At 48.5% G+C, this 27,993-nt stretch overlaps 1 protein-coding gene across 1 annotated transcript; it reads right to left on the bottom strand.

Annotated features, from left to right (window-relative positions):
* Positions 1–1,818: 1,818 nt before the first annotated feature.
* LOC144482685 (uncharacterized) lies at positions 1,819–26,859 on the bottom strand. Its single transcript, XM_078201531.1, has 8 exons — positions 26,772–26,859; positions 25,671–25,752; positions 22,480–22,694; positions 9,709–9,856; positions 8,844–8,899; positions 5,101–5,441; positions 3,991–4,079; positions 1,819–2,151 (listed from the first exon to the last, which is right to left on the bottom strand). The coding sequence occupies exons 2-8, from the start codon at positions 25,704–25,706 to the stop codon at positions 2,095–2,097; spliced, it is 942 nt and encodes a 313-aa protein (XP_078057657.1). The 5' UTR covers positions 25,707–25,752; positions 26,772–26,859; the 3' UTR covers positions 1,819–2,094.
* Between the last annotated feature and the right edge of the window lie 1,134 nt (positions 26,860–27,993).

The following is a 27,993-nucleotide window of genomic DNA, read 5'->3' as shown; positions in this document are numbered from 1 at the left end:
TCTTCCCCAGGCTCCCCATCCGACACCACTAACCTGAACATCTTGGACAATTAGGGGCAATTTAGCATGGCCAATCCACTCAACATGTACATCTTTGGAGTAATGGAGGAAACCGGAGCACCCGGAGGAAGCCCACGCAGACACGGGGAGAATGTGCAAACTCCACACAGGCAGTGACCCAAGCCAGGAATTGAACCCGGGTCCCTGGCGCTGCGGGGCAACAGTGTTAACAGAAGATGTTTAGTGAATGAGGTGAAGAGGGGAGGGAGCAGGCTTGTGTGGAGCATGAGACACCAGCATGGAACGGATGGGCCAAATGGCTGTAAATCTTCTCGAGGGTGAACAGATGTCACAGTTTTTCAATAAAAATTCTAACAATTTCCACAAAACGGCTCAAATGTCCCGGTTTTCAGTCTTCCCACTCACCCTGCTGGAGTGAAATGAGTTTGGATTGAATTTTGGAATTACTCATGGACCCCAGACCTTACACAAGATAACATTCCGAATAAGGGAAGAAAGGGTGAAGTGGGAAGGTAATGGGCAGCAGGAAGGCTGGAGGTTCTTATCCAACTGGCTTCTATCAACAGCGGGGAATCGACTTTGAAAGGAAGAAATAACAATAGATTTAAAGCCACTTCACTTATTTCAGGAGAAAGTTCCACTCCTCCGGAGCTGCTCAGTAAATACTGTTCATCTTGTGAGATCGCGTTACCTCAGGGAGCCCAGAGTTCCACTTTTGAAAATATGGTCACCATAATTCTATGGAAAATCTGGAATTTGAATCCGTGCGGCTGAATTCTGCTCTGTATTACAGACCATCGAGTATTCCTCATCCAATCCTGCCCTGTATTACAGACCATTGGTTATTCCTTATCCAATCCTGGCCTCATGACCAGTGTTGGCACTGAGGGAATGCTGCACTGTCAGAGTTTATCACATGGATGTTAAACAGAGGGATTGTCTGACCTCTCACGTGGCTGTGAAAGATTTTAGAACTAAATGGAAGAGAAGGGCAGTTCTTCGTAGCGTTCTACCCCAGTTATTATTCTTCATCCAAGAAAACAGACAATCCAGTCATTATCACATAATCATTCTGGCACAGAGGGCCATTTTATTTATGGGATCTTGCTGTGTAAATTGTTGCATCTGACATTAGGACAGTGACTACAGTTTAACAACTATTCCACTGGCTGTAAAAGGACTTGGCACATCCTGGGATCAGGAATGTTCCTGTGGTGCAGTGACCTTAATCAGGCAATCGAGGTGGGTCTGTTAGAATAGGAACTCGCTGATTAAGGGTCAAATTGGTGGGCCAATCAGGGAGCCTCTTGCTCTGTATTCAACCAGGAGTGATGTGGAGATGCCGGCGTTGGACTGGGGTGAACACAGTAAGAGTTTTAACAACACCAGGTTAAAGTCCAACAGGTTTATTTGGTAACAAATGCCACAAGCTTTCGGAGCGCTGCTCCTTCGTCAGATGGAGTGGAAATCTGCTCTCTGGAAATCAGATGGAGTGGAAATCTGCTTCCCTGCCCGGGTGACTGGAAGACCTTTAGACCTTAGAGCTAGTAAAACGGCCTTCCAGACTGTCGCGTTCTCACTCTCTACCTGTCTGTTCCCCCTGGGGTTGTAGGTGGTGGTCCTACTCAAGCAGATTTCCACTCCATCTGACGAAGGAGCAGCGCTCCAAAAGCTAATGGCATTTGCTACCAAATAAACCTGTTGGACTTTAACCTGGTGTTGTTAAAACTCTTACTGTGTTTAACCAGGGACTCCGAGTGTAGATGTTAACAGAAAGCCCTCTGTATGCTGCTGTCAGACTTGTAAATAAAGGGACTTTGGTGAAGGGACTTCTGCCTCCGAGGATTTATTACATGTAAATAAAACCATTCTTTTGGATTTGCAAAGCGAGATCAGTCCTTCAATCCCATCTCCGCTTTGAATTTCCCAGAATGGTTTTATATTCTTCCTTTTCAAATCTTTATCCAGCTTCCTATTGGATAAAGTTGCAATGCTTTGAGATGAAGTCTTGCTTTCCTCTCTCTGTGTGCAAAAACATTCCTTCAAACTTCAAACATCAACAAAATCCAACAATTACTCCGGGTTTCCGCCGACTCTCAAAGAAAGCCTTTTGCTGAACATCTTGTTCACCTGAAATAGATTTGTAAAAGTGTGAATTATTAAGAATATTCAGAGTTATTTCAAAAACATTACAAGGGAGACTCAGCGAGTCTCTCGAGGCACTGAAGGCCTGAATTTTTGTTTCACTTCTCACATCAAAAATTGCAAATCTGCCACGGTGGAATTTTCACTCTGATCACAACACTCATCATCCAAAGCTCCAGTCAGCTGCAGTTCTCTGCTTTCTACTCTCGCCTGCTGGCTTTGAAATCTGTGTTTTTTAATATTTATTCACCCCGAGCTGTACCTGTCCTGGGAGTGTTTGATGGGGACAGTGTAGAGGGAGCTTTACTCTGTATCTAACCCCGTGCTGTACCTGTCCTGGGAGTGTTTGATGGAGACAGTGTAGAGGGAGCTTTACTCTGTATCTAACCTCCTGCTGTACCTGTCCTGGGACTGTTTGATGGGGACAGCGTAGAACATAGATCATAGAACAGTACAGCACAAAACAGGCCCTTCGGCCCACAATGTTGTGCCGATCTTTATCTGAAACCAAGATCAAGTTATTCCACTCCCTAACATCCTGGTGTGCTCCATGTGCCTATCCAATAACCGCTTAAATGTTCCTAAAGTGTCTGACTCCACTATCACTGCAGGAAGTCCATTCCACACCCCAACTACTCTCTGCGTAAAGAACCGACCGCTGATATCCTTCCTATATCTCCCAACATGAACCCTATAGTTATGCCCCCTTGTAATAGCTCCATCCACCCGAGGAAATAGTCTTTCAACGTTCACTCTATTTATCCCCTTCATCATTTTATAAACCTCTATTAAGTCTCCCCTCAGCCTCCTCCGCTCCAGAGAGAACAGCCCTCGCTCCCTCAACCTTTCCTCATAAGACCTACCCTCCAAACCAGGCAGCATCCTGGTAAATCTCCTCTGCACTCTTTCCATCGCTTCCACATCCTTCTTGTAGTGAGGTGACCAGAACTGCACACAATATTCCAAATGTGGTCTCACCAAGGTCCTGTACAGTTGCAGCATAACCCCACGGCTCTTAAACTCCAACCCCCTGTTAATAAAAGCTAACACACTATAGGCCTTCTTCACAGCTCTATCCACTTGAGTGGCAACCTTTAGAGATCTGTGGATATGGACCCCAAGATCTCTCTGTTCCTCCACAGTCTTCAGAACCCTACCTTTGACCCTGTAATCCACATTTAAATTAGTCCTACCAAAATGAATCACCTCACATTTATCAGGGTTAAACTCCATTTGCCATTTTTCAGCCCAGCTTTGCATCCTATCTATGTCTCTTTGCAGCCTACAACAGCCCTCCACCTCATCCACTACTCCACCAATCTTGGTGTCATCAGCAAATTTACTGATCCACCCTTCAGCCCCCTCCTCTAAGTCATTAATTAAAAATCAAGTGTAGAGGGAGCTTTACTCTGTATCTAACCCCGTGCTGTACCTGTCCTGGGAGTGTTTGATGGGGACAGTGTAGAGGGAGCTTTACTCTGTATCTAACCCCGTGCTGTACCTGTCCTGGGAGTGTTTGATGGGGACAGTGTAGAGGGAGCTTTACTCTGTATCTAACCCCGTGCTGTACCTGTCCTGGGAGTGTTTGATGGGGACAGTGTAGAGGGAGCTTTAGTCTGTATTTAACCCCGTGCTGTACCTGTCGATGGGGACAGTGTACAGGGAGTTGAAGACAAAAATACAGTTAATAAATGCGAGAAATGTGCTTTGTGTCTGAACAAACGTGTTCTCTGCTCAGGTGAATCCACGCCGCTTTTTTACAAATTGTTGGCTTGACTGTCTAGTTTATCTTAGCAGGACGAGGGATCACAGACCTAAACTTACCCCATTGCCTCTGAAGCTCTGAAATTGACATTGAGCCAATTGTGTATCAAGGAGACCAGTCTCTGTCCCCTGGCGTGAATCCTGCTGACCTGGAATCAAACCATTAGAGGGACTCTGTCAGCCTTTTGTAGATTTGCTCAGGAGAATATTGTCACCCACACTATTGCAATCTGGAGGTAGCTGTGTTAAAATAGGGGAGGGCAGTGGTGTATTTTCACTGGACGAGTAATCCTTCCCCACCCCTCCCGAATGCCAATCTTCCCCGTAACGAGTGTGAATCTGTGTTACATTCATTTAAAGATATTTAATACGATTAACCCACCCTTCGCCCTACATTTTCAACCCATGCCAAGGTGATGTATCACCTCTGGGGGAGAGAGACAGGCCAGACAGTGGCATTGCCCCAGCACAGGTTAGCATTGCCAGGTTGGCATCATACCCATGTCAACCTGGCAGTGCCAACCTGTGCCAGGGGCAGGCCCCAGTGGGAGCCTCATGCGTCATGGGTTGGGGGGGGGATGCTGGTTTCATTTATATGTGGTGGTGGGTCTGGAGCGGACGGCGGTGCAGGGGAAGCTGGCGGTGGCCATTTTGGTGGAGGGGTTGCGGAGGGAAGCTGGGTATTGGCTCCGACTGTTTGGAGGGGTGGGGACTGATGATCAGTGGGGGCTGGGGTTCGGAGTTAATGCCGACTCTAATGGAGGTGAGGGGGGGTGGGGGAGAACTCCTGAGACCTCCGTGTTTGCCGGGAGGGAATGGGAAGCTTTATTGCTGTCGTGATTGGGAGCCATGTTTCTCAGTGCAGCCAAACTTTGCCGGCATGGTGAGGCCCAACCCCCTGCGTGGTTAGGCCCTGCCCCCTTGTGTGGTGAGGCCCCCCCTGCATGGTGCAGCCCCTCCCCCTGCATGTGAGTTTGAAATTGGCCCCCTTGATTTTTTTTGGCAGAATGCAGCAAGATCTGGAGGGAAACATGCCGGTTTTCTCACTGATAACAACTCTCCGCCATTTTGTGGTAAGATTTCCCCCATTGTTTTTGGAATGTTCAGAATTGAACTAAGCTCAGTCACTGTTCATTAATGATTATTATCCGAAAGAATCTCAGCCAATACCTGGGTTTAGCTTTGAACTTTGAACCACACCCCAGGCCGCCTTGGGAACAGTCAGCTGACCCTTTGTTCGAGATTCTGATTGGTCACCTTTCGGTTTGTGATCACCATTGGTGGGTTTGCCCAGCTCAGTTGGGAATGAGGATGGTGGAGGACCATATGATGGCGGGCTCACGGATTGGCTACGATGTCCTTTTAATTCTGATTGGTCGCCAGACCTCTGGATTGGTCTGATCTTTGACCTTCTCCTTCCTTTCTTGACCTTTTTCCCAGTAGCTGAAGCTGATTGGTTTGCAGAGACAGCTGATGTTCCTTTGTGCTTTTCACGTTTCACCTGGTCATTTCTAGAAAGCAAAAAGTCGAGGTGAAGAACTTGCCTTTCCCGACCGAAAGCAAAATACTGCAGATGCAGCAAATCTGAAATAGAATCAGAAAATGCCGGAACCCCACAGCTGATTTGGCAGCCCAGTGACCCCTAATCCATTGGGGGAGCAGCACGGTGGCACAGTGATTAGCACTGCTGCCTCACAGCGCCAGGGACCCAGGTTCAATTCCGGCCTTGGGTCACTGTCTGTGTGGAGTTTGCACATTCTCCCCGTGTCTGCGTGGGTTTCCTCCGGGTGCTCCAGCTTCCTCCCACTCTCCAAAGATGTATGGGTTAGGTGGATTGGCCATGATACAGAAACAGAGAAACATAGAAGATAGGAGCAGGAGGAGACCATTCGGCCCTTTGAGCCTGCTCCGCCATTCATCACAATCATGGCTGTTCGTCCACAATAGCCTAATCCTGCTTTCTCCCCATAACCTTTGATCCCATTCGCCCCAAGTGCTATATCCAGCCGCTGCTTGAATATGTTCAATATATTGCCTCTTAGTGTCAGGGGGATTAACAAGGGGTGTCAGGGGGATTAACAAGGGGTGGCACGGTGGCACAGTGGTTAGCGCTGTTGCCTCACAGTGCCAGGGACCAGGGTTCGATTCCCGGCTTGGGTCACTGTCTGTGTAGAGTTTGCACGTTCTCCCCGTGTCTGCGTGGGTTTCCTCCGGATGCTCCGGTTTCCTCCCACATTCTGAAAGACGTGCTGGTTAGGTGCATTGACCCGAACAGGCGCCGGAGTAAGAACATAAGAACATAAGAAATAGGAGCAGGAGTAGGCCATCTAGCCCCTTGAGCCTGCCCCGCCATTCAATAAGATCATGGCTGATCTGACGTGGATCAGTACCACTTACCCGCCTGATCCCCATAACCCTTAATTCCCTTACCGCTCAGGAATCCATCCATCCGCGCTTTAAACATATTCAGCGAGGTAGCCTCCACCACCTCAGTGGGCAGAGAATTCCAGAGATTCACCACCCTCTGGGAGAAGAAGTTCCTCCTCAACTCTGTCTTAAACCGACCCCCCTTTATTTTGAGGCTGTGTCCTCTAGTTTTAACTTCCTTACTAAGTGGAAAGAATCTCTCCGCCTCCACCCTATCCAGCCCCCGCATTATCTTATAAGTCTCCATAAGATCCCCCCTCATCCTTCTAAACTCCAACGAGTACAAACCCAATCTCCTCAGCCTCTCCTCATAATCCAAACCCCTCATCTCCGGTATCAACCTGGTGAACCTTCTCTGCACTCCCTCCAATGCCAATATATCCTTCCTCATATAAGGGGACCAATACTGCACACAGTATTCCAGCTGCGGCCTCACCAATGCCCTGTACAGGTGCATCAAGACATCCCTGCTTTTATATTCTATCCCCCTCGCAATATAGGCCAACATCCCATTTGCCTTCTTGATCACCTGTTGTACCTGCAGACTGGGCTTTTGCGTCTCATGCACAAGGACCCCCAGGTCCCTTTGCACGGTAGCATGTTTTAATTTGTTTCCATTGAGATAGTAATCCCATTTGTTATTATTTCCTCCAAAGAGTGTGGCGACTCAGGGAATTTCACAGTAACTTCATTGCAGTGTTAATGTAAGCCTTACGTGTGACTAACAAATATACTTTATAAAGGTAAATACATGGGGTTACGGGGATAGGGTCTGGGTGGGATTGTTGTCGGTGCAGGATCGATGGGCCAAATGGCCTCCTTCTGCACCGTCGGGATTCTGTGATTCGTTCTACGATTCTATGATTTTCCCAGTATCTCCATCACCATCACATCTTCAGTGGATGCAGCTTTCCATACCAGCGCTTCTGAAATGTATTCCTTCAACCGCAACCGAGGATTCCCTCCTACCCTGGCCTCTTCTATTTCACACACTCCTGCTCCTGCCCCTTCTGCTCCCACCCAGAACCATTACAGGGTTCCCCCTTTGCCCTCCCGCTGCCACCACACCAGCCTCCGTCAGTCCCATCATCTCCAGTGTGACACCACAACCATGTCTTCCCCTTCCCTCCACTTTCACCATTCCAAAGGGACTGCTCCCTCTGTGCCAACCGGGTCCACTCCACCGGAACTGCGACGCCCACTTCCCAGGAAAGAACAAAGACAAAATCTAGTTTTCAGCGATGTTAGCTGATGAATCAATATTAGCCTCAGAACACGGGAGAAATTGCCTGTTCTCCTTCCCATTGTGACCACGTGACGTGTTACTATATATGTTCTATGTTTCTATATATGGGGGGGGGGGAAGGGGGGATCAGGATATTGAATTTGATGAAAGCAAATTACTGCGGATGCTGGAATCTGAAACAAAAACAGAAAATGCTGGAAAATCTCAGCAGGTTTGACAGCGTCTGTGGAGCGAGAATAGAGCCTTGACCTTGAAGGTTCATCCAAACTCGAAATGTTGGCTCTATTCTCGCCCCACAGACGCTGTCAGACACACTGAGATTTTCCAGCATTTTCTGTTTTTGTTATTGAATTTGATGATCAGTCATGATCTTATTGAATGGTGGAGCAGGCTCGAAGGGCTGAATGGCCTACTCCTGATTCTAGTTTCTATGTTACATCAACCCAAGAGAGCAGATGGAACTTTGGTTTAATGTCTCATTCCGAAAGATGGCAGTGCAGCACTCCCTCAGCACTGGCATCGGGAGTCCAGCTTGGATTATGTACTCAGGTCTCTGGGATGGGGCATGGACCCACACGAAGTTGTGACTCTGCAAGTTTAGTGGACTGGCTTGAAGCTCATTAGAAATTCTTCATGGAACCATGCTCACTCCTAAACACTTGGCACCCAGAAATACTGAACTGCAATTAGGGATTGGCGGACGATGACTATGGTCATTGAGCTGTCTCTGTGGAAACCAGTAGCAGCAAACCCTGTTTGTCAAATGACCGGGTGATTCTGCATGGAATGTATTAGATATCAGCAGCTTGGACAAACAGGCGAAGGGTAAAGGCTTTCAGAGATCGTGGCCAGTGTGGAGTGGCAGTAACAGACCAGTGAGGGCTGTGACTGAAGGATGGTATCTTCATAATGTGATGGAGGGTCACAGCAGAGTGCCATGGACTGTATGCAGGAAGAATGGGGTCACATAACAAGAGCTCTCTCGTGTCACTTGACCAAGCCGGGGGAATGTCACATGTCCACGTCATGATGTGTCACGTAATGAGGCCCTGACCTGATTGGTGAATAGGCTGTGACATTTGACCTGACGAGCCTGCGATGTGTCCAGTAAGTGATGGGGTGAGTTGACCAGTGAACACTAACAAACTGGGACACCTCCCAAAGTCTGCCTGACGCTGAAGCAAACTGAGGCTCCCTGCCTGAAAAAATCCAGCGCGCTGTTACAATGCAACCCACTCACAGATTGTGTCCGTTCTCAGGGGGCGGCGTTGATACCTGGAGCAAAACAGGAACATCCTGTGGAAACACAGGGAAAATATTATAACCTGCTCTGGATTTAACAATGGAGCAATCAGGGAAGCACAGAATCCGAGACAGACTCAAAATCAAACTGGGTTCTGGGAGGGAGCTTTATTCTATCATTGGTGTTTTGGAAAGGTATCAGTGGGTGGGATTTTATAGCCTCGCTCGTCCCGAAACAGCAAAATCCCACCCCAAGTCAATGCCCTTTCCATGGTCCACCCCTCACCCCCTCCGATTCCCATGGCGGACGGGCCGGTAAAATTCCAGCCAATATGTTTATCATTTTGATAAGATTGTATAAGATTTTGATGGGTATAGATGGAGTGAATGCAAGCAGGCTTTTTCCGCTGAGGATAGGGGAGAAAAAAAACCAGAGGGCATGGGCTAAGGGTGAAAGGAGAAAAGTTTAAAGGGAATATTAAGGGGGGCTTCTTCACGCAGAGAGTGGTGGGAGTGTGGAATGAGCTGCCGGATAAAGTGGTAAATGCTTTTAACATTTAAGAAAAATTTGGACAGGTACATGGATGAGAGGGATGTGGAGGGATATGGTCCAAGTGCAGGTCAGTGGGACTAGGCATAAAATGGTTCGGCACAGACAAGAAGGGCCAAAAGACCTGTTTCTGAGCTGTAATTTTCTATGGTTCTATTTCCCCATCACCGCAGCTCCCAGTTCCAACAAATGTATTCAGTTAACGTCACGACCGTGTTCACTGGCTGAGTGCGACCTATCCAAACATTTCCCCACCAGGACTTTTCTGTTGTAATGTTGGTGTCTCACATCAGGCGATGGAGTGAAATGTTACCTGGGGAGGTGTGATCTGGCCCTCTGCTGAGCCGGCAGGTAATGAGCCTTCACGCAAAGCTCGACAAATGACATCCAGTTGATTGCGGATGTGATGGAAGTCTGCGGATGACAGGCAATATCCTGAGTCCTGGTTCACAGCTGCCTTCCTGAGGTGGGGAATAAATAGTGAATGATCAAAGCCAAAGTCTTGTTAAAACTATGCAAGGCGCTAGTTAGACCATAGCAGCAATACTGCGTACAGTTTGGTCCCATTATCTAAGGAAAGATTATAGTGGCATTGGAGGCAGTCCAGATAAGGTTCACTCGGCTGATCCCAGGGATGGAGGGATTTTCTTATGAGGAGAGGTTGAGTAAGTTGGGCCTGTACTCATTGGAGTTAATGAGAGGAGACCTTATTGAGACAATATAGGATTCTCAGGGGGCTTGACAGGGTAGATGCTGAGAGGTTGTTTCCCCTTGTGGGAGAGTCTGGGACCAGAGGGTACAATCTCAGAGTAAGGGTGTTGCCCATTGAAGACAGAGATGAGGAGGAATTGCTTCTGTCAGAGGGGAGTGAATCTGTGGAATTCTTTACCGCAGAGGGCTGTGGAGGCCGGGTCGTTAAGTATGTTCAAGGCTGAGATAGACAGATTTTTAATCAGTAAGGGAATCGAGGGTTATGGGGATAAAGTGAGAAAGTGGAGTTGAGGATTAACACATCAGATCAGTCATGATCTCATTGAATGGCAGAGCAGTCTCGATGGACCGAATGGCCTACTTCTGCTCCTATGTCATGTAGCATTATATTCCTTAAGAACTCAATTGAGGAGCTGGGATGAGTATTTAGCTGATAAGGTATCAGAGTCAACAACAACTTGCATTTATTTGGCAGATGGAATACAATGCGGACAAATATGAGGTTATCCACTTTGGCAGGAAAAGCAGAAAAGCAGGGTGTTTCTTAAATGGTGAGAGGTTGGGAAGCATTAAACTTCAAAAGGACTTGGGTGTCCTTGTTCGTGAGTCACTGACAGGTAACATTCAGGTACAGTAAGCAATTAAGAAGGCAAATGGCCTTTACTACAAGAGAACTTGAGTACAGAGTAAAGATCATATAATCATAGAATCCTGCAGTGCAGAAGGAGGCCATTCAGCCCATTGAGTCTGCACCGACCACAATCCCACCCAGGCCCTATCCTCGCAACCCCATGTATTTACCCTGCTAATCCCCCTGACACTAAGGGGCAATTTAGCATGGCCAATCCACCTAACCCACACATCTTTGGAGTGTGGGAGGAAACTGGAGCACCCGGAGGAAAATCACGCTGACATGGGGATAATGTGGAAACTCCACAAAGACAGTGACCCAAGCCAGGAATCGAACCAAGGCCCCTGGCACTGTGAGGCAGCAGTGCTAACCACTGTGCCACCGTGCTGCCCCAATTGTATAGAGCCTTGGTGAGACCACACCTGGACTACTGTACAGTTTTGGTCTTCTTACCGAAGGAAAAATATACTTGTTACAGTGGGACCGCATCAAATGTTCACTAAATTAATTCCTGGATTGGAGGGATTGTCCTTTGAGGAAAGATTAAATAGACTGGGTCTTTATTCTCTGGAATTTAATCTCTGGAGTGATCTCATTCAAATATATAAAATTCTTCCAGGGCTCAACAGGCTAGGGAGAGGAAGAATGTTCCCCTGGCTGCGATGTGTAGCAAAAGCCACAAGCTTTCGGAGCCTTAAGCCAAAGAAGGAGCTTAAGACTCTGAAAGCTTGTGTGGCTTTTGCTACCAAATAAACCTGTTGGACTTTAACCTGGTATTGTTAAACTTCTTTCTGTGTTTATCCCAGTCCAACACCGGCATCTCCACATCATGGGATGTGTAGATCCAGTGGACACAGTCTCGCAATCAGAGGCAGCCCATTTGGGACTCAGATAGATTCATAGAGTCACAGAGGTTTACAGCATGGAAACAGGCCCTTCAGCCCAACTTGTCCAGGCCGCCCTTTTTTTTTAAAACCCCTAAGCTAGTCCCAATTGCCCGCATTTGGTCCATGTCCCTCGATGAAGAGATTTGTGAATCTTTGGAACTGCCTATCCTACAGGCCTGTGGAAGCTCAGTCACTGAATTTGTTCAAGGCTGCGATTGATAGATTTTGACACATTAAGGGCATCAAGGGCTATGGGGATAGTGCAGGAAAATTGAGCTAGAATATTAGCCGTGACCTCACTGGGCTGAAAGGGCTGAATGGCCTATACCTGCTCCGATTTCTTTAACATTGTGAAATATGCCAAAATTCTTCACACAAACTTCATCAGTGGACATTTTACACTGAGTCAAAGAAACATTCGGACGGTTGATTGATAACTGGAGCTGAAATAGGTTTTAACGGATATCTACAAGGAAGGGGTAACGTTTAGGGAGGGAATTCCAGAGCTTTGGGTCCAGGCTGCTGAAGGCACCCAATGGTCTGTGATGGCAACTGGGAGATTCTCACAAAGGCCAAAATTGGAGGAGCGCAGATAGCCATCGGGGTATCCAGCACAGAGCAAGGCCCTTCTGCCCATCACGTCAGGGTTGGTCAAAAGACATCATGGAGGGTTGTAGGTCTGGAGGAGATTACAGAGATGGGGCAAGGCTATGGAGAGATTTTAACATAAGTGTGAGAATTTTAAACTCATTGGGCAGTGCCAAGTGTTTGGGGCCTGTTGTGGGAGGGGCCTATGGGGCAATTGGTGGGGGTGGGGGGACCCCACTGCTACTCTGCATGGGGATTGGTCGGGGCTGGAGGGAAGCCAGCGATCGGGGCGGGCTAGGGGAGGGTGTGATCTGCCGGGGAGGGGTCTGCCTCCTGGTGTGGGGTCTGCCTCATGTGGGGGGTCTGCCAAGGTGGGGGCTGTGGGGAGGGATCGTCACTGCTGGGAGGGGTGCTGGAGATCGGGGCGCCCCAGAACGGGGGCGGGGTCAGGGTTGGCCTGGGAATGGTCGTGTGGGCAGCAAGCGGACCAGGGTGGGGGGGTGGTGAAGGGGCAGCACCGCGGGGGTCCCGGGCTGGCCAGCAAACGGGAGTCTGACAGTGCGGGGCCATTGCACATGGGTAGAGGCCTGGATTAGTCAGACTCTGGCGTGAATAGGCCCCCCCCCCCCCCGAGCTTTTAATGATATTCACGATTGTGACTGCTACACTGCACAGAGTGTAGGAGATTCGTGACTGAACTCCCACTGAAAAAAACACCGTGAATTATACAATTTTTCCCGCCAATTCAGCACTTAGAATTTTTTGGGGAGAATCGCCCCCAAGGTATTGGTAGACTGAGAGCCAAGGTAGATCAGTGAGGACAGGGGTGATGGTTGAACAGGACTTGGAGTGAATTAGCTTAAAAGGCAGCAGAGTTTCAGATAATTTATGGATGTGAGTGAACTTCCTGAGATCACTGTGATAATCTGACAGCAAGGAGTCTGACAACACCAGGTTAAAGTCCAACAGGTTTATCTGGTAGCAAATATACCTGTTGGACTTTAACCTGGTGTTGTTAGACTCCTGACTGTGTTTATCCCAGTCCAATGCCGGCATCTCCACACCATAATCTGACAGCCTCATTGTCACGTTTACTGATCATAGTTCTTCATTTCTGGTTTGTTTGAACAAAAATCCAAGTTCAAACTGCATTATTGGGGGAATTGAGGGCAGCTTCTCGAGAAAGCCCAGACAGTGTCACTGCCAAAGACGTGACACATCCCAGTGATGGGGACAATTCAGGATCAGGCGCACGGAGTCTCACAGTTGGGGGTGAGAAAATCTGGGAGCCAAAAGGGGGCATTCAATGGGAGAGACGTTCCTAACCAGCTGTTACATGTCTCCTAGCAACCAGCTCAGAGTAACATCGGTGAATGCTAGGCAGTGAGTTGTTTGTAACCGAGGGAACTGGAGTAAGCAGGAGATGGCTGGTGTGGGGGAGAGAGAGGAAGAGTCTTCAGAGAAATGAAGTTAGAACATAGAACATAGAACAGTACAGCACAGAACAGGCCCTTTGGCCCACGATGTTGTGCCGAGCTTTATCTGAAACCAAGATCAAGCTATCCCACTCCCTATCATCCAGGTGTGCTCCATGTGCCTATCCAATAACCGCTTAAATGTTCCTAAAGTGTCTGACTCCACTATCACGGCAGGCAGTCCATTCCACACCCCAACCACTCTCTGCGTAAAGAACCTACCTCTGATATCCTTCCTGTATCTCCCACCATGAACCCTATAGTTATGCCCCCTTGTAATAGCTCCATCCACCCGAGGAAATAGTCTTTGAACGTTCACTCTATCTATCCCCTTCATCATTTTATAAACCTCTATTAAGTCTCCCCTCAGCCTCCTCCGCTGAGAGAACACCCCTAGCTCCCTCAACCTTTCCTCATAAGACCTACCCTCCAAACCAGGCAGCATCCTGGTAAATCTCCTCTGCACTCTTTCCAGCGCTTCCACATCTTTCTTATAGTGAGGTGACCAGAACTGCACACAATATTCCAAATGTGGTCTCACCAAGGTCCTGTACAGTTGCAGCATAACCCCACGGCTCTTAAACTCCAACCCCCTGTTAATAAAAGCTAACACACTATAGGCCTTCTTCTCAGCTCTATCCACTTGAGTGGCAACCTTTAGAGATCTGTGGATATGGACCCCAAGATCTCTCTGTTCCTCCACAGTCTTCAGAACCCTACCTTTGACCCTGTAATCCACATTCAAATTAGTCCTACCAAAATGAATCACCTCACATTTATCAGGGTTAAACTCCATTTGCCATTTTTCAGCCCAGCTTTGCATCCTATCTATGTCTCTTTGCAGCCTACAACAGCCCTCCACTTCATCCACTACTCCACCAATCTTGGTGTCATCAGCAAATTTACTGATCCACCCTTCAGCCCCCTCCTCCAAGTCATTAATAAAAATCACAAAGAGCAGAGGACCAAGCACTGATCCCTGTGGCACTCCGCTAGCAACCTGCCTCCAGTCCGAAAATTTTCCATCCACCGCCACCCTCTGTCTTCGATCAGATAGCCAGTTAACTATCCAATCGACCAACTTTCCCTCTATCCCACACCTCCTTACTTTCATCATAGGCCGACCATGGGGGACCTTATCAAACGCCTTACTAAAATCCATGTATATGACATCAACTGCCCTACCTTCATCAACACACTTAGTTACCTCCTCAAAAAATTCAATCAAATTTGTGAGGCACGACATCCCCTTCACGAATCCGTGCTAACTATCCCGGATTAATCCGCATCTTTCTAAATGGTCGTAAATCCCATCCCGAAGGATCTTTTCCATCAATTTACCAACGACTAAAGTAAGACTAACCGGTCTATAATTACCAGGGTCATTTCTATTCCCTTTCTTAAACAGAGGAACAACATTCGCCACTCTCCAGTCCTCTGGCACCATCCCCGTGGACAGTGAGGACCCAAAGATCAAAGCCAAAGGCTCTGCAATCTCATCCCTTGCCTCCCAAAGAATCCTAGGATATATTTCATCAGGCCCAGGGGACTTATCGACCTTCAGTTTATTCAAAACTGCCAGGACATCCTCCCTCCGAACATCTATTTCCTCCAGCCTATTAGCCTGTAACACCTTCTCTTCCTCAAAAACATGGCCCCTCTCCTTGGTGAACACTGAAGAAAAGTATTCATTCATCACCTCGCCACAAGTTCCCACTACTGTCCTTGACCGGCCCTCACCTCACCCTGGTCATTCTTTTATTCCTCACATAAGAGTAAAAAGCCTTGGGGTTTTCCTTGATCCGACCCGCCAAGGACTTCTCATCTCCCCTCCCCGCTCTCCTAAGCCCCTTTTTCAGCTCGTTCCTTGCTAACTTGTAACCCTCAATCGAGCCATCTGAACCTTGTTTCCTCATCCCTACATAAGCTTCCCTCTTCCTTTTCACAAGACATTCCACCTCTTTCGTGAACCATGGTTCCCTCACTCGGCCATTTCCTCCCTGCCTGACAGGGACATACCTATCAAGGATACCCAGTATTTGTTCCTTGAAAAAGTTCCACTTTTCATTAGTGCCTTTCCCTGACAGTTTCTGTTCCCATCTTATGCCCCCTAATTCTTGCCTAATCGCATCATAATTACCTCTCCCCCAATTGTAAACGTTGCTCTGCCGTACGGCCCTGTCCCTCTCCATTGCAATAACAAAAGACACCGAATTGTGGTCACTATCTCCAAAGTGCTCTCCCACAACCAAATCTAACACTTGGCCCGGTTCATTTCCCAGTACCAAATCCAATGTGGCCTCACCTCTTGTCGGCCTATCCACATATTGTGTCAGGAAACCCTCCTGCACACACTGCACAAAAACTGCCCCATCCGAACTATTTGACCTACAAAGGTTCCAATCAATATTTGGAAAGTTAAAGTCCCCCATGACAACTACCCTGTGACCCCCACACATATCCATAATCTGCTTCGCAATTTCTTCCTCCACATCTCTATTACTATTTGGGGACCTATAGTAAACTCCTAACAACATGACCGCTCCTTTCCTATTTCTAACCTCAGCCCATATTACCTCAGTGTGCAGATCCCCCTCGAAGTGCTTTTCCGCAGCCGTTAAACTATCCTTGATTAACAATGCTACTCCTCCACCTCTTTTACCAGCTTCCCTACTCTTACTGAAACATCTATACCCCGGAACGTCCAACAACCATTCCTGTCCTTGTTCTACCCACGTCTCCATAATGGCCACAACATCGTAGTCCCAAGTACCAATCCACGCCCCAAATTCATTTACCTTGTTCCGGATGCTCCTTGCATTGAAGTAGACACACTTCAACCCACCTTCCTGTCTACCGGTACCCACCCTTGACCTTGATACCTTCCCCAATACCTCACCACCCTCAACACTGACTTCTGGACTACAACTCCTTTTCTCACTCCCCTGACAAATTAGTTTAAACCCCCCTGAAGAGCCGTATCAAATTTCTCTCCGAGGATATTGGTGCCCCTCTGGTTCAGGTGCACCCCGTCCTGTTTGTACAGGTCCCACCTTCCCCAGAATGTGTTCCAATTATCCACGTATTTGAAACCCTCCCTCCTACACCATCCCTGCAACCACATGTTTAACTGCACTCTCTCCCTGTTCCTCAACTCGCTATCACGTGGCACCGGTAACGTACCAGAGATGGCCACATGTTTTGTCTTGGCTCTCAGCTTCCAGCCCAGCTCCCGAAATTACTGTTTTAAATCCCCGTCCCTTCTCTTACCTATGTCGTTGGTACCAATGTGTACCACGACTTGTGACTGTTTCCCTTGAGAATCCGGAAAACACCATGCTCCCTTAAGAATCCGGAAAACACAGCCCGAGACGTCACGGACCCTGGCATCCGGTAGGCAACATACCATCCTCGAGTCTCTTTTGCTGCCACAGAACCTTCTATCTATCCCTCTAACTAACGAGTCCCAAAGAACAAAGAACAATACAGCACAGGAACAGGCCCTTCGGCCCTCCAAGCCCGTGCCACTCCCTGGTCCAAACTAGACCATTCTTTTGTATCTTTCCATTCCCACTCCGTTCATATGGCTATCTAGATAAGTCTTAAACGTTCCCAGTGTGTCCGCCTCCATCACCTTGCCTGGCAGCGCATTCCAGGCCCCCACCACCCTCTGTGTAAAATATGTCCCTCTGATATCTGTGTTAAACCTCCCCCCACCTCACCTTGAACCTATGACCCCTCGTGAACGTCACCACCGACCTGGGGAAAAGATTCCCACCGTTCACCCTATCTATGCCTTTCATAATTTTATACACCTCTATTAAGTCTCCCCTCATCCTCCGTCTTTCCAGGGAGAACAACCCCAGTTTACCCAATCTCTCCTCATAACTAAGCCCCTCCATACCAGGCAACATCCTGGTAAACCTCCTCTGTACTCTCTCCAAAGCCTCCACGTCCGTCTGGTAGGGTGGCGACCAGAACTGGACGCAGTATTCCAAATGCGGCCGAACCAACGTTCTATACATCTGCAACATCAGACACCAACTTTTATACTCTATGCCCTGTCCTACAAAGGCAAGCATGCCATATGCCTTCTTCACCACCTTCTCCACCTGTGACGTCACCTTCAAGGATCTGTGGACTTGCACACCCAGGTCCCTCTGCATATCTACACCCTTTATGGTTCTGCCATTTATCGTATAGCTCCTCCCTACATTATTTCTACCAAAATGCATCACTTCACATTTATCAGGATTGAACTCCATCTGCCATTTCTTTCCCCAAATGTCCAGCCTATCAATATCCTTCTGTAGCATCTGACAATGCTCCTCACTATCTGCAAGTCCTGCCAATTTTGTGTCATCCGCAAACTTACTGATCACCCCAGTTACACCTTCTTCCAGATCGTTTATATAAATCACAAACAGCAGAGGTCCCAATACAGAGCCCTGCGGAACACCACTAGTCACAGGCCTCCAGCCGGAAAAAGACCCTTCCACTACCACCCTCTGTCTTCTGTGACCAAGCCAGTTCTCCACCCATCTAACCACCTCCCCCTTTATCCCATGAGATCCAACCTTTTTCACCAGCCTACCATGAGGGACTTTGTCAAACACTTTACTAAAGTCCATATAGACGACATCCACGGCCCTTCCGTCGTCAACCATTCCAGTCACTTCTTCAAAAAACTCCACCAGGTTAGTGAGGCATGACCTCCTTCTCACAAACCCATGCTGGCTATCGTTAATGAGTTTATTCCTTTCTAAATGCGCATACATCCTATCTCTCAGAATCTTCTCCAACAACTTCCCCACCACGGACGTCAAGCTCACCGGCCTATCATTACCCGGGTTATCCTTCCTACCCTTCTTAAATAACGGGACCATATTAGCTATCCTCCAGTCCTCTGGGACCTCACCTGCGTCCAGTGACGAGACAAAGATTTGTGTCAGAGGCCCAGCGATTTCATCTCTCGTCTCCCTGAGCAGCCTTGGATAGATTCCATCAGGCCCTGGGGATTTGTCAGTCTTTATATTCTCTAACAAACCTAACACTTCCTCCCTTGTAATGGAGATTTTCTCCAACGGTTCAACACTCCCCTCCGAGACACTCCCAGTCAACACATCCCTCTCCTTTGTGAATACCGATGCAAAGTATTCATTTAGGATCTCCCCTACTTCTTTGGGCTCCAAGCATAATTCCCCACTTTTGTCCCTGAGAGGTCCGATTTTTTCCCTGACAACCCTTTTGTTCCTAACGTATGAATAAAATGCCTTGGGATTCTCCTTAATCCTGTCTGCCAAGGACATTTCGTGACCCCTTTTTGCCCTTCTCATTCCCTGTTTGAGTTCTTTCCTACTTTCTTCGTACTCCTCCAGAGCTCCCTCCATTTTTAGCTGCCTGGACCTAACATACGCCTCTCTTTTCTTTTTGACCAGTCCCTCAATTTCCCTGGTTATCCGCGGTTCTCGAATCCTACCCTTCCTATCATTCTTTTTTACAGGCACATGCCTGTCCTGTAGCCCTAACAACTGTTCCTTAAAAGACTCCCACATGCCAGATGTGGATTTACCCTCAAACAGCCTCTCCCAATCAAGAGCTGCCAATTTCTGCCTTATCCCACTAAAGTTAGCCTTCCCCCAATCCAACACCTTACCCTTGGGACACCACTCATCCTTTTCCATAACTATCCTAAAGCTAACAGAATTGTGGTCACTATTTGCCACATGTTCCCCTACCGAAACTTTGAAGACCTGACCGGGCTCATTCCCCAGTACTAGGTCCAGTATAGCCCCCTCTCTAGTCGGGCTATCTACATATTGTTCCAAAGAACCCTCCTGTACGCATTTTACAAATTCCTCCCCATTCAGAGTCCCAGCTCTCAGCGATTTCCAGTCTATACCAGGGAAATTGAAGTCTCCCACTACAACAACCCTATTTTTCCTGCACCTATCCAGTATCTCCTGACATATCCGTTCTTCCACTTCCCTTGGGCTGTTGGGGGGCCTGTAGTATACCCCCAACATAGTGACTGCGTCCTTCCTGTTTCTAAGCTCCACCCAGAGTGACTCGTTACACGACCCCTCTGAATTGTCCTCCCTCTGCACCGCTGTAATATGCTCTCCAACTAATACTGCTACTCCCCCACCTCTTTTGGCCCCTCCTCTATCTCGCCTAAAACACTTGTACCCCGGAATATTCAGCTGCCAGTCTTGTCCCTCTTTCAACCCAGTCTCTGTCACCGCAACCACATCCAAATTCCTCGTAAGCATTAAGGCCCTAAGTTCGTCTGTCTTACCTGCTACGCTCCTTGCATTGAAGTATAAGCACTCCAGACCTCCAGGCCCAGTGAGGTCATCCTCCCCCAGAGTGCTCTTCTTCTTTGCCAGCCTTGTCCCAGCCCCAAGCTCGTCCCCAGCCTCCACACTTGTAGACCTAATATTTTGATCCCCACTCCCCTGCCATACTAGTTTAAACCCCCCCCGAAGTGCACTAGCAAAACTCCCAGCCAGGATATTCGTGCCCTTCCAACTTAGTTGTGACCCGTCCTTCTTGTACAGGTGCCATCCTCTCCTGAAAACTTCCCCTTGATCTAGGAAAATGAAGCCCTCTCTCCTGGATCAGTCCTTTGAGTCTATTTCCCAACTCCCTGAATTGCTCTTGTAGGATCCCCCTGCTCTTCCTATGTACGTCATTTGCACCAATGTGTACAATGACATCCGTTTCTTTATCTCCTGTTAAGATGCCTCCTATCCGCTTGGAGACCTCCATTACCCCAGCACCAGGTAGGCAGACTACCATCCTGGAGTCCTGTTTGCACCCACAGAATCGCCTGTCCGTGCCTCTAACCGAGGCATCCCCCACCACTATTGCTCTCCTAACCCCTCTCTTTCCTTTCCGGGCTACAGAGCCTGACTGTGTGCCAGTGACCTGGTCACTGTGGCTTACCCCTGGAGAGTCATCCTCCTCCACGCTATCCAAAACTCCCCAATAACTATTGCCCTCCCGCTCTCCCCCTTACCCTCCCGAGCCACATAGACGGACACAGTGCTGGAGATCCTCTCACTGCGGCTCACCACTGGTATGTCGTCCCCCTCAACCGTATCCAAGTTAGAAGTTGTGATTTTCAAATGCTGATGCTTCGGAGTTTGACTGCTGCACAATAGGTCATGCAGTCTTCACCTCAACCTGTGTTTGGACAGTCGTGCCTGGAGGGCACTCTGACCTTTAAGTCACAACGTCATGGTTCAGATCCCGCTCCAGAATTGAACACAAATCAATGCATCGCGCCAGCAAGAGGCCACACTGACCTCAAACCCAATGAAAAGGAATGGCATTCACAAATCAGGCCTCAGTTCACTCGAGTCTTCGAGGTGAGAGCAACATACATTTTGCACTGATGTGCTGGGTTCCTCCATCATTGGGGATGGGGATATTTGTGGAGCTTCCTCCTCCAGTGCGTTGTTTAATTGTCCATCACCATTCACGCTGGATGTGGCAGGACTGCAGAACTTAGACCTGATCTGGTGGTTTTGGGATCGCTTAGCTCTGTCAATTACTTGCTACTTATGTTGTTTGCCATGCAACTAGTCCTGTGTTGTAGCTTCACCAGGTTGACACCTCATTTTTAGGTATGCCTGGTGTTGCTCCTGGCATGTCCTCCTGCACTCTCCATTGAACCAGGGTTGATCCCCTGGTTTGGTGGTAATGGTAGGTGGGGGCGGGGGTGGGGGTGGGGGGGGGGGGGGGGGTGGGGGGGGGGGGTGGGGGGGGGGTGTATGCCAGGCCATGAGGTTACAGATTGGGATTGAGTACAATCCAGCTGCTGCTGATGGTCCACAGCGCCTCATGGATGCCCAGACTTGAGTTGCAAGAAAGTCTATCGCATGGTGGTTGTGCCCCACAACAGGATGGAGGGTATCCTCAAAGGGAAGATGTGACTCCCTCCACAAGGGGGTTGATTTTGAGCCTGCACTCTCCATCTGTGGAGATGGCAGTGAGAGTTCAAAGTCCGGAAAGCACAAGTTTCCGAGTTCCGATCTTCCAGGCCCCCCAGCTGAGATTTTAAGATGGTGAGAGATTGGCATCCTGAGAGTCGGTGCCTCAGGCACAGCTCCCAATTCTCCCACTGCCACTTAACGCTCACATGTTGACTGGCAGAAGGCAGGACTCCTGTCCACCCCTTGAAGAGCTGTCAGCCAATCTGATTGGCTGACAGCTCTTCATCCCAGCCAGGCACAGCGCTACAGTGGCCAGAAGTGGTACTGCAGCACTCTGCCTGGGACTGAGTCCCGGGACCTTCAGATTGAAGCAACCCACCCACCCACCCACCACCTTCCCACACATGACGGAGAGAAGTGTAAATGTCACTTTCCCACCCTCCCAGCAGCCGCTCCTGCCAGCCTATGGGAGAGGGCCATGAAGTGGCCACCTAAGGGTCTTGATAGGTGAATGGATAGGATTCCGCGGAGGCCCTGCCCAGCCAAGCGTGAAGTTATGTCCTTGGGGGGAATACCATTATCCAATCTGACACCTCCCGCTTCCCTCCCCCGCCCCCACCTTTGGGAGGGGTGTAAAATTCTGCCCATTGTGTCCAATCAAACTGGACAACGAGCATCCAGGGCTGTCTGGGATAGAGAATTTGATAGGTTCACAATCCTCTCCTCATCCCAGTTCAACTCCTTATGGGCGGACTGTTACCCCATGTCCTGGACTCTCCGGCCAGGGATAGGAGCCTCTCGGCCTGGTTCTGATGCTGTGTGAATGGGGTTTTACCAGCTGAAAGTTCTTACTGTAAGTCTGTGCTGATGCCTGTGAGGAACGCTGCTATCTGCTGTTGCTGCCTCAGGATTTCGCAGCCAGACTCGTGTAAATCTCCCTCTGTCACGAGCAATTGTTGCCTCAGCGATTTCAATTCTTTCTTCAGCCCCTGGGTTTCCAGGCGAGAGAGGGACTTGGCATAAATCTTCTCTTTCAAGCGCAGCTTTTGGATCTCTTCCTCCTGTCCCTGTTGACAAAGGGGATTCTGTTGGTCATGAATTAAAGATTTTGGGTGACCCGGCGATAGCCTGGTCTATTCCAACCAAGGCCCCTTCATGAGAGGTTACTTTACCCTGACTTTCTCCCTTCCGTTCTCACCCACCTCCTTCCTCAGATGTTGAATCTTTCTGGGGTTCAGCTCCACAGGTGTTGGATCCCAAAATATCCCCACTAAACTGCCCACATACACCCACACTTATACTCAAGCACACACAGGGTGAAACAACCACTGACCTGGGATTTTGACCAGCATGCCTCCCTAATTGCTTCCCTGTCCAATTCTGGCAACTTCTTTTTTTTATTCATTCGTGGGACATGGGCTGGGCCAGCATTTATTGCCCATCCCTAGTTGCCTGAGGGCAGTTAAGAGTCAACCACATTGCTGTGGCTCTGAAGTCACATGTAGGCCAGACCAGGTAAGGATGGCAGATTTCTTTCCCTAAAGGGCATTAGTGAACCAGATGCGTTTTCCGACAATCCACAATGGTTTCATGGTCATCAGTAGATTCTTAATAATAAATATTTTATATTGAATTCAAATTCCACCAGCTGCCGTGGTGGGATTCGAATCTGAGTCCCCAAAACATTAGCTGAGTTTCTGGATTAATAGTCTGGCGATAATACCACTAGATCATTGCCTCCCCCGTGAAGCTGGAGGGCCAATCAGGGGCCTTCTGGCTTGAGAGGAGCATCATGCTGCAGCAAAGGGTAAGTGACGGAGAGGGGGCTTCAACATGGAGGTGCCCTCTCACCAACTTATAAAAATAATTCGATAAAACAAACAGGAAAGGACAACCCCTGTGAGGGAGGGGGAAACTACCTCTATGGGGGACTAAAGAATGGTGGGGAAGGTTCAAGTCAGGAAAAGATGAGAAAGTTAAACAGAACGGACAAGGCAACAGTGCAGGCAAGTGATAATCCAAGTGGCAAATCCAAAGATGTGCATGGTAGGCTGACTGGCTACAATAAAGTGCCCCTTAGTGTCCCAAGATATGTAGCATAGATGGATAAGCCATGGGGTTGCAGGGACGGGTGGGAGAAAGGGCCTGGGTACGGTATTCTGTCAGAGAGAGTCGGTGCAGACTCAGTGGGCTGAATGGCCCCTTTCTGCATTGTAGGGATTCTATGATGACAGAATATGACAGGAAGGGACAAAGCATGCCAAACACAAGAGTGCACCAGATCAGTGTTGCAACAAATGACATAAAACACAATTAAGAGCTCTTTATCTGAAAGCGCACAGCATTCGTAACAAGATAGATGGATTGGTAGCATAACTAGACTTAAATGGATACAATGTGGCAGCCATTACAGGGATATGGTTGCAAGGTGACTAAGACTGGGAACTGAATATTTAAGGATATGCAACATTTTGAAAGGATAGGTAAAAAAGGAAAAGGTGGTGGGATGACTCTGATACTAAAGGATGAGATCAGCACAGTAGTTAGAAATGATCTTGGCTCAGCAGGTTAGAATGTTGAATTAGTTTGGTTGGAGATAAGAAATAGCAACTTTGAGAATGAGTTCATTGAGTTTATCTGGTCAGTTTCTTAGAATAATATGTTGTGGGACAAAACAGGGGACAAGCTGTTTTTGACCTAGCAATGTGTAATGAGACAGAATTAATGAATGATCTCATAGTAAAGGATCTTGTAGGAAAGAGTGATCACAACATGTTAGAATTTCACATTCAGTTTGAGGGTGGATTGGGTCCTGGACTAGAATCGCAGAAAGTCAGTGTGCAGACACAGCATGTAATAAAAAAGGCCAATGGGATGTTGGCATTTGTTGCAAAGGGACTGGAGTATAAGGGTAGAGAGGTGTTGTTGCAATTGTATAGGGTGTTGGTGAGACCACATCGGGGGTATTGTGTCCAGTTTTGGTTTCCTTATTTGAGGAAGAATGTGGTGGCATTGGAGGCAGTTCAATAGTTGATGTATGAGGAGAGATTAAACAGTTTGGGTTTGTACTTGCTGGAGTTTAGAAGGATGGGAGGGGATCTGATCGAGGGATACAGAATTTTAAAAGGAATTGATAAAGTAAATGTAGACCAAATGTTTCCTCTTGTGAGGCAATCTCGACTAGAGGTCATGAGTATAGGTTGAGAGGCAGTAGATTTAACACTGAGATGGGGAGGAACTACTCCTTGCAGAGGGTGGTGAATTTGTGGAACTCGCTGCCCCATAGCGCGGGGGAGTCTGAATCATTGAATGGTTTCAAGTAGGAGACAGATATATTTCTGATAAAAAAAGGGATAAGGAGAACAGGTGGGGAGGTGGATAGGGGACCAGGGAGAGATCAGCCAGGATCTGTTTGAATGGCGGAGCAGGCTCGAAGGGCTGAACTTGCCGACTTCTGCTCCTAATTCCTATGTTCCTAGAGTCTGAAAATTAAATAAAGATAATGACAAAGGTATAACGATAAAGTTGGCTAAAGTGGACCAGGAAAATAGGTTAAAAGGTAGGCCAGGTCGGACAGGAAGTTGTGAAGAGGGTACAAATGTATTTTACGTGACCCCGCTGGGCGTGTCTTTGGTGGGGGTATGTGTGTGTGTGAGTGAGTGAGTGAGTGAGTGAGGGAGGGAGGGAGGGAGTGAGTGAGTGAGTGAGTGAGTGAGGGAGTGAGTGAGTGAGTGAGTGAGTGAGTGAGTGAGTGAGTGAGTGAGTGAGTGAGTGAGTGAGTGAGGGAGGGAGGAAGAGGGAGGTTGTTTGCGGTGAGAAGGGGCATTGAGGTGATGCTGATGATCGGGACCCCGGCAGTTTCTCCGCTCCCTCTATCTCAGGGTCATTGAGAATAATTGTGTCACAGCTGGTTCCTCCCCAAGTGAGATCACCTCGGCAGCGACCAGGGCTGGGGCCAGAGACATGATGCTGTGCATGGGCCAGTGCCACACACAGTGTTAACTAGAGTGCCAATCCAATCTGTTAACCCAGAAATGAAGTACCTTCATCTTCTTAATCAGCTTCTCTTTCAGTTCCATCCACTGATCCGCTTTATCCTCTGTCTCTTCTTTCAATGCTTGCTCCCTGTCAGAAAGACAGCAAACCGGTAAGATTCACTCAGACTCCTCCAGAGCAGCATACGCTGATGCAACACAGGCAAAGAGCATTCGGCCCATCATGCCTGTTCTAACTCTTTGAAAGACCTACCCTCAACATTCCCCATTACCCTTCACATTTTCCCTTTTAATTGGCGGAATTCTCCCAAAAATATTCGAAGTATTGAATTTGCGGGGAAACTGGAGTAATTCACACTGCCTTTTTTCAGTGGGAGTTCAGAGAAGAATCTCCCACATTCTGTGCACTGCAGAGGCCTCCAGCGTGAATATCATTACATTTCAGGAGGGCAGGGCCTATCTCCGCTGGAGAGGCTGAAACCGGCACGCTGAGCGGGTCACTACCCGTGTGCCGATCTGTCAGTGCCAAGAATGGCGCATGCGCAGTGGCTCCGCACTGCCAGCCTCCCAATTGCTGGCCAGCTCGATCACTGGCCAGCCCCGCGACTCCCGCAACACCGGTCAGAGGCTTCTGACGTACATCTTCTGGTCACATTTAGTGTTTCTTGTGCCAGTCCTCGCCAGCACCCGTTCTTCCTGGCCTAGGGACTGAGCCTAATCATTGTGCCCCCACTATTGGCCTGCATAGGAACAGGAGGAGACCATTCATTCACCAAGCCTGTTCCACAATTCCGTTAACAATGGCCGATCTGTGTCTTAACACCATCTTCCAATCTCAGTCGCAGAACTTTTAATCCACGTAATCCAAACACTTTGTCACTGTGAGAAATTGAAATTTTTGATTGGACCCCAGCCTCAGTAGCTTCTTTGGGGGAGGTGCTTCCACATTTCCACAGCCTTTAGTGCGATTAAGTTCTTCCCGATATGTGGCGGGTAGGAATAAGGGAGTAAATGATCAACAGGGGAGACCTTGAAGGATGGTGGGTTCCAGGGATGCTAGAGGGCAAAGTGGGGGGCGAGGGGGGGGGGAAGATGCCAGAAGAATGGAGGAGGCATGGGGGGGTGGCGGTGGACAGGAGGTGGACTGACCTTGATGGCTATGAGCCTTTATTTGCAGGGCTGCCCTGTTCCCTGTTCCCCTCACCTCTCCAAGGCTTCAGACAGCACTCTCTGTTTCTCTCGCTCCCACAGCTGGACAATGCTCGCTCTCCTCAATCTGTCAAATATATTCAGAATGAGGGTCAGAAAATCACAAACAGCAAACATGAAGCAAAACCAGAGAATCCTGGGACAACGGAGCAGCAACGGATGTGGAAACATTTAGTTTCCCCGTGCTCCTATCTGCTTCAGAGATCTCAGCAACCTACAACAGGCACAACAAAGCACTGGGGAAGTACTGTCAGTGGCTGCCCTGCAAATCTGGTGGCAAGAGAGGTGATCCAGTAGCTCTCTCAAACTGACATGCTCTGTATCAAAGCGCTAATCGCACCCGACAAACTCCACTGTGTAGAGTATCTCATTTGGATGCCTGAAACTAGACTGCTGAAGCAACTGCCCTCTGGGTCATAGCAGGAGGAGAGTGGAAACACCTCCAGACTCCCCGAAAAGGCTAAACATCCCTGCTGACTCATGGGAGACCTGCTTGTGACCGACCAAAATGGAGACGGCTCCTTCAAGAGGACACTGAATGCATTGGGTGGGATTTTGCGGCCTTGCTCGTTCCGAAACTGTAAAATTCCTTCCGAGGTCAATGGTCCGCCCCCTCGCCCGCCCCGATTCCCGTGGTGGGCAGGCTGGTAAAATTCCGGCCCTTGAGTGATTTCAGCAGGAATGTGGAGTTGAAGAATTGGAGGTAGCGCACCAGCTTCCAAACAACTCTCTTACTCAACCCCTCCAAGCAGCAGCTCCCCACATGCAGCAGAGTCTGCCAATCGTGCACTGGACTCATCAGCCATCCCAGAACCCATCAAAGTGCAGTGGAAACCAGCTATCCTCAATCCCAGGACTGCACTGGAAGAAGATAAGAGTCAAGTGGTTTGTTATACTGAACCAATTCTCAGGGATGAGATACTTGTTTGACTCTCGGTAGCTGCGTGTGTGTAACATTACTCACCGTGCTATCTCTTCATTTTTCTCCTTCACCTGATGCTGCATTGTGCTCAGGACAGCTCGCATCACTGTCATGTCCTTACATTCAGCCTTCATTTTCATCAAACTCCTCTTCTCCTCCCACATCATCTCTGGAAAATCAGCTCAGCGTTAGAAATGAAACCATCTGATCTGCAGAACATCCATTTACCCATGGAAACAT

This window comes from Mustelus asterias, chromosome 3, assembly GCF_964213995.1.
Source record: "Mustelus asterias chromosome 3, sMusAst1.hap1.1, whole genome shotgun sequence".
Classification (NCBI taxonomy): domain Eukaryota; kingdom Metazoa; phylum Chordata; class Chondrichthyes; order Carcharhiniformes; family Triakidae; genus Mustelus; species Mustelus asterias.
This window is presented reverse-complemented; position numbering and strand designations above follow the sequence as displayed.

Excerpts from the sequence above, each read along its gene's own strand:
- LOC144482685 (XM_078201531.1), bottom strand. The coding sequence starts at position 25,706 with ATGGAACTGAAAGAGAAGCTGATTAAGAAGATGAAG. Across the intron at positions 9,857-22,479 it reads GGCATCAGCACAGACTTACA|GAAGGCAGCTGTGAACCAGG; the intron begins GTAAGAACTTTC and ends TCCCCACCTCAG. Across the intron at positions 5,442-8,843 it reads CCTGAGAACGGACACAATCT|AAATGACCAGGTGAAACGTG; the intron begins GTGAGTGGGTTG and ends TTTGCTTTCTAG.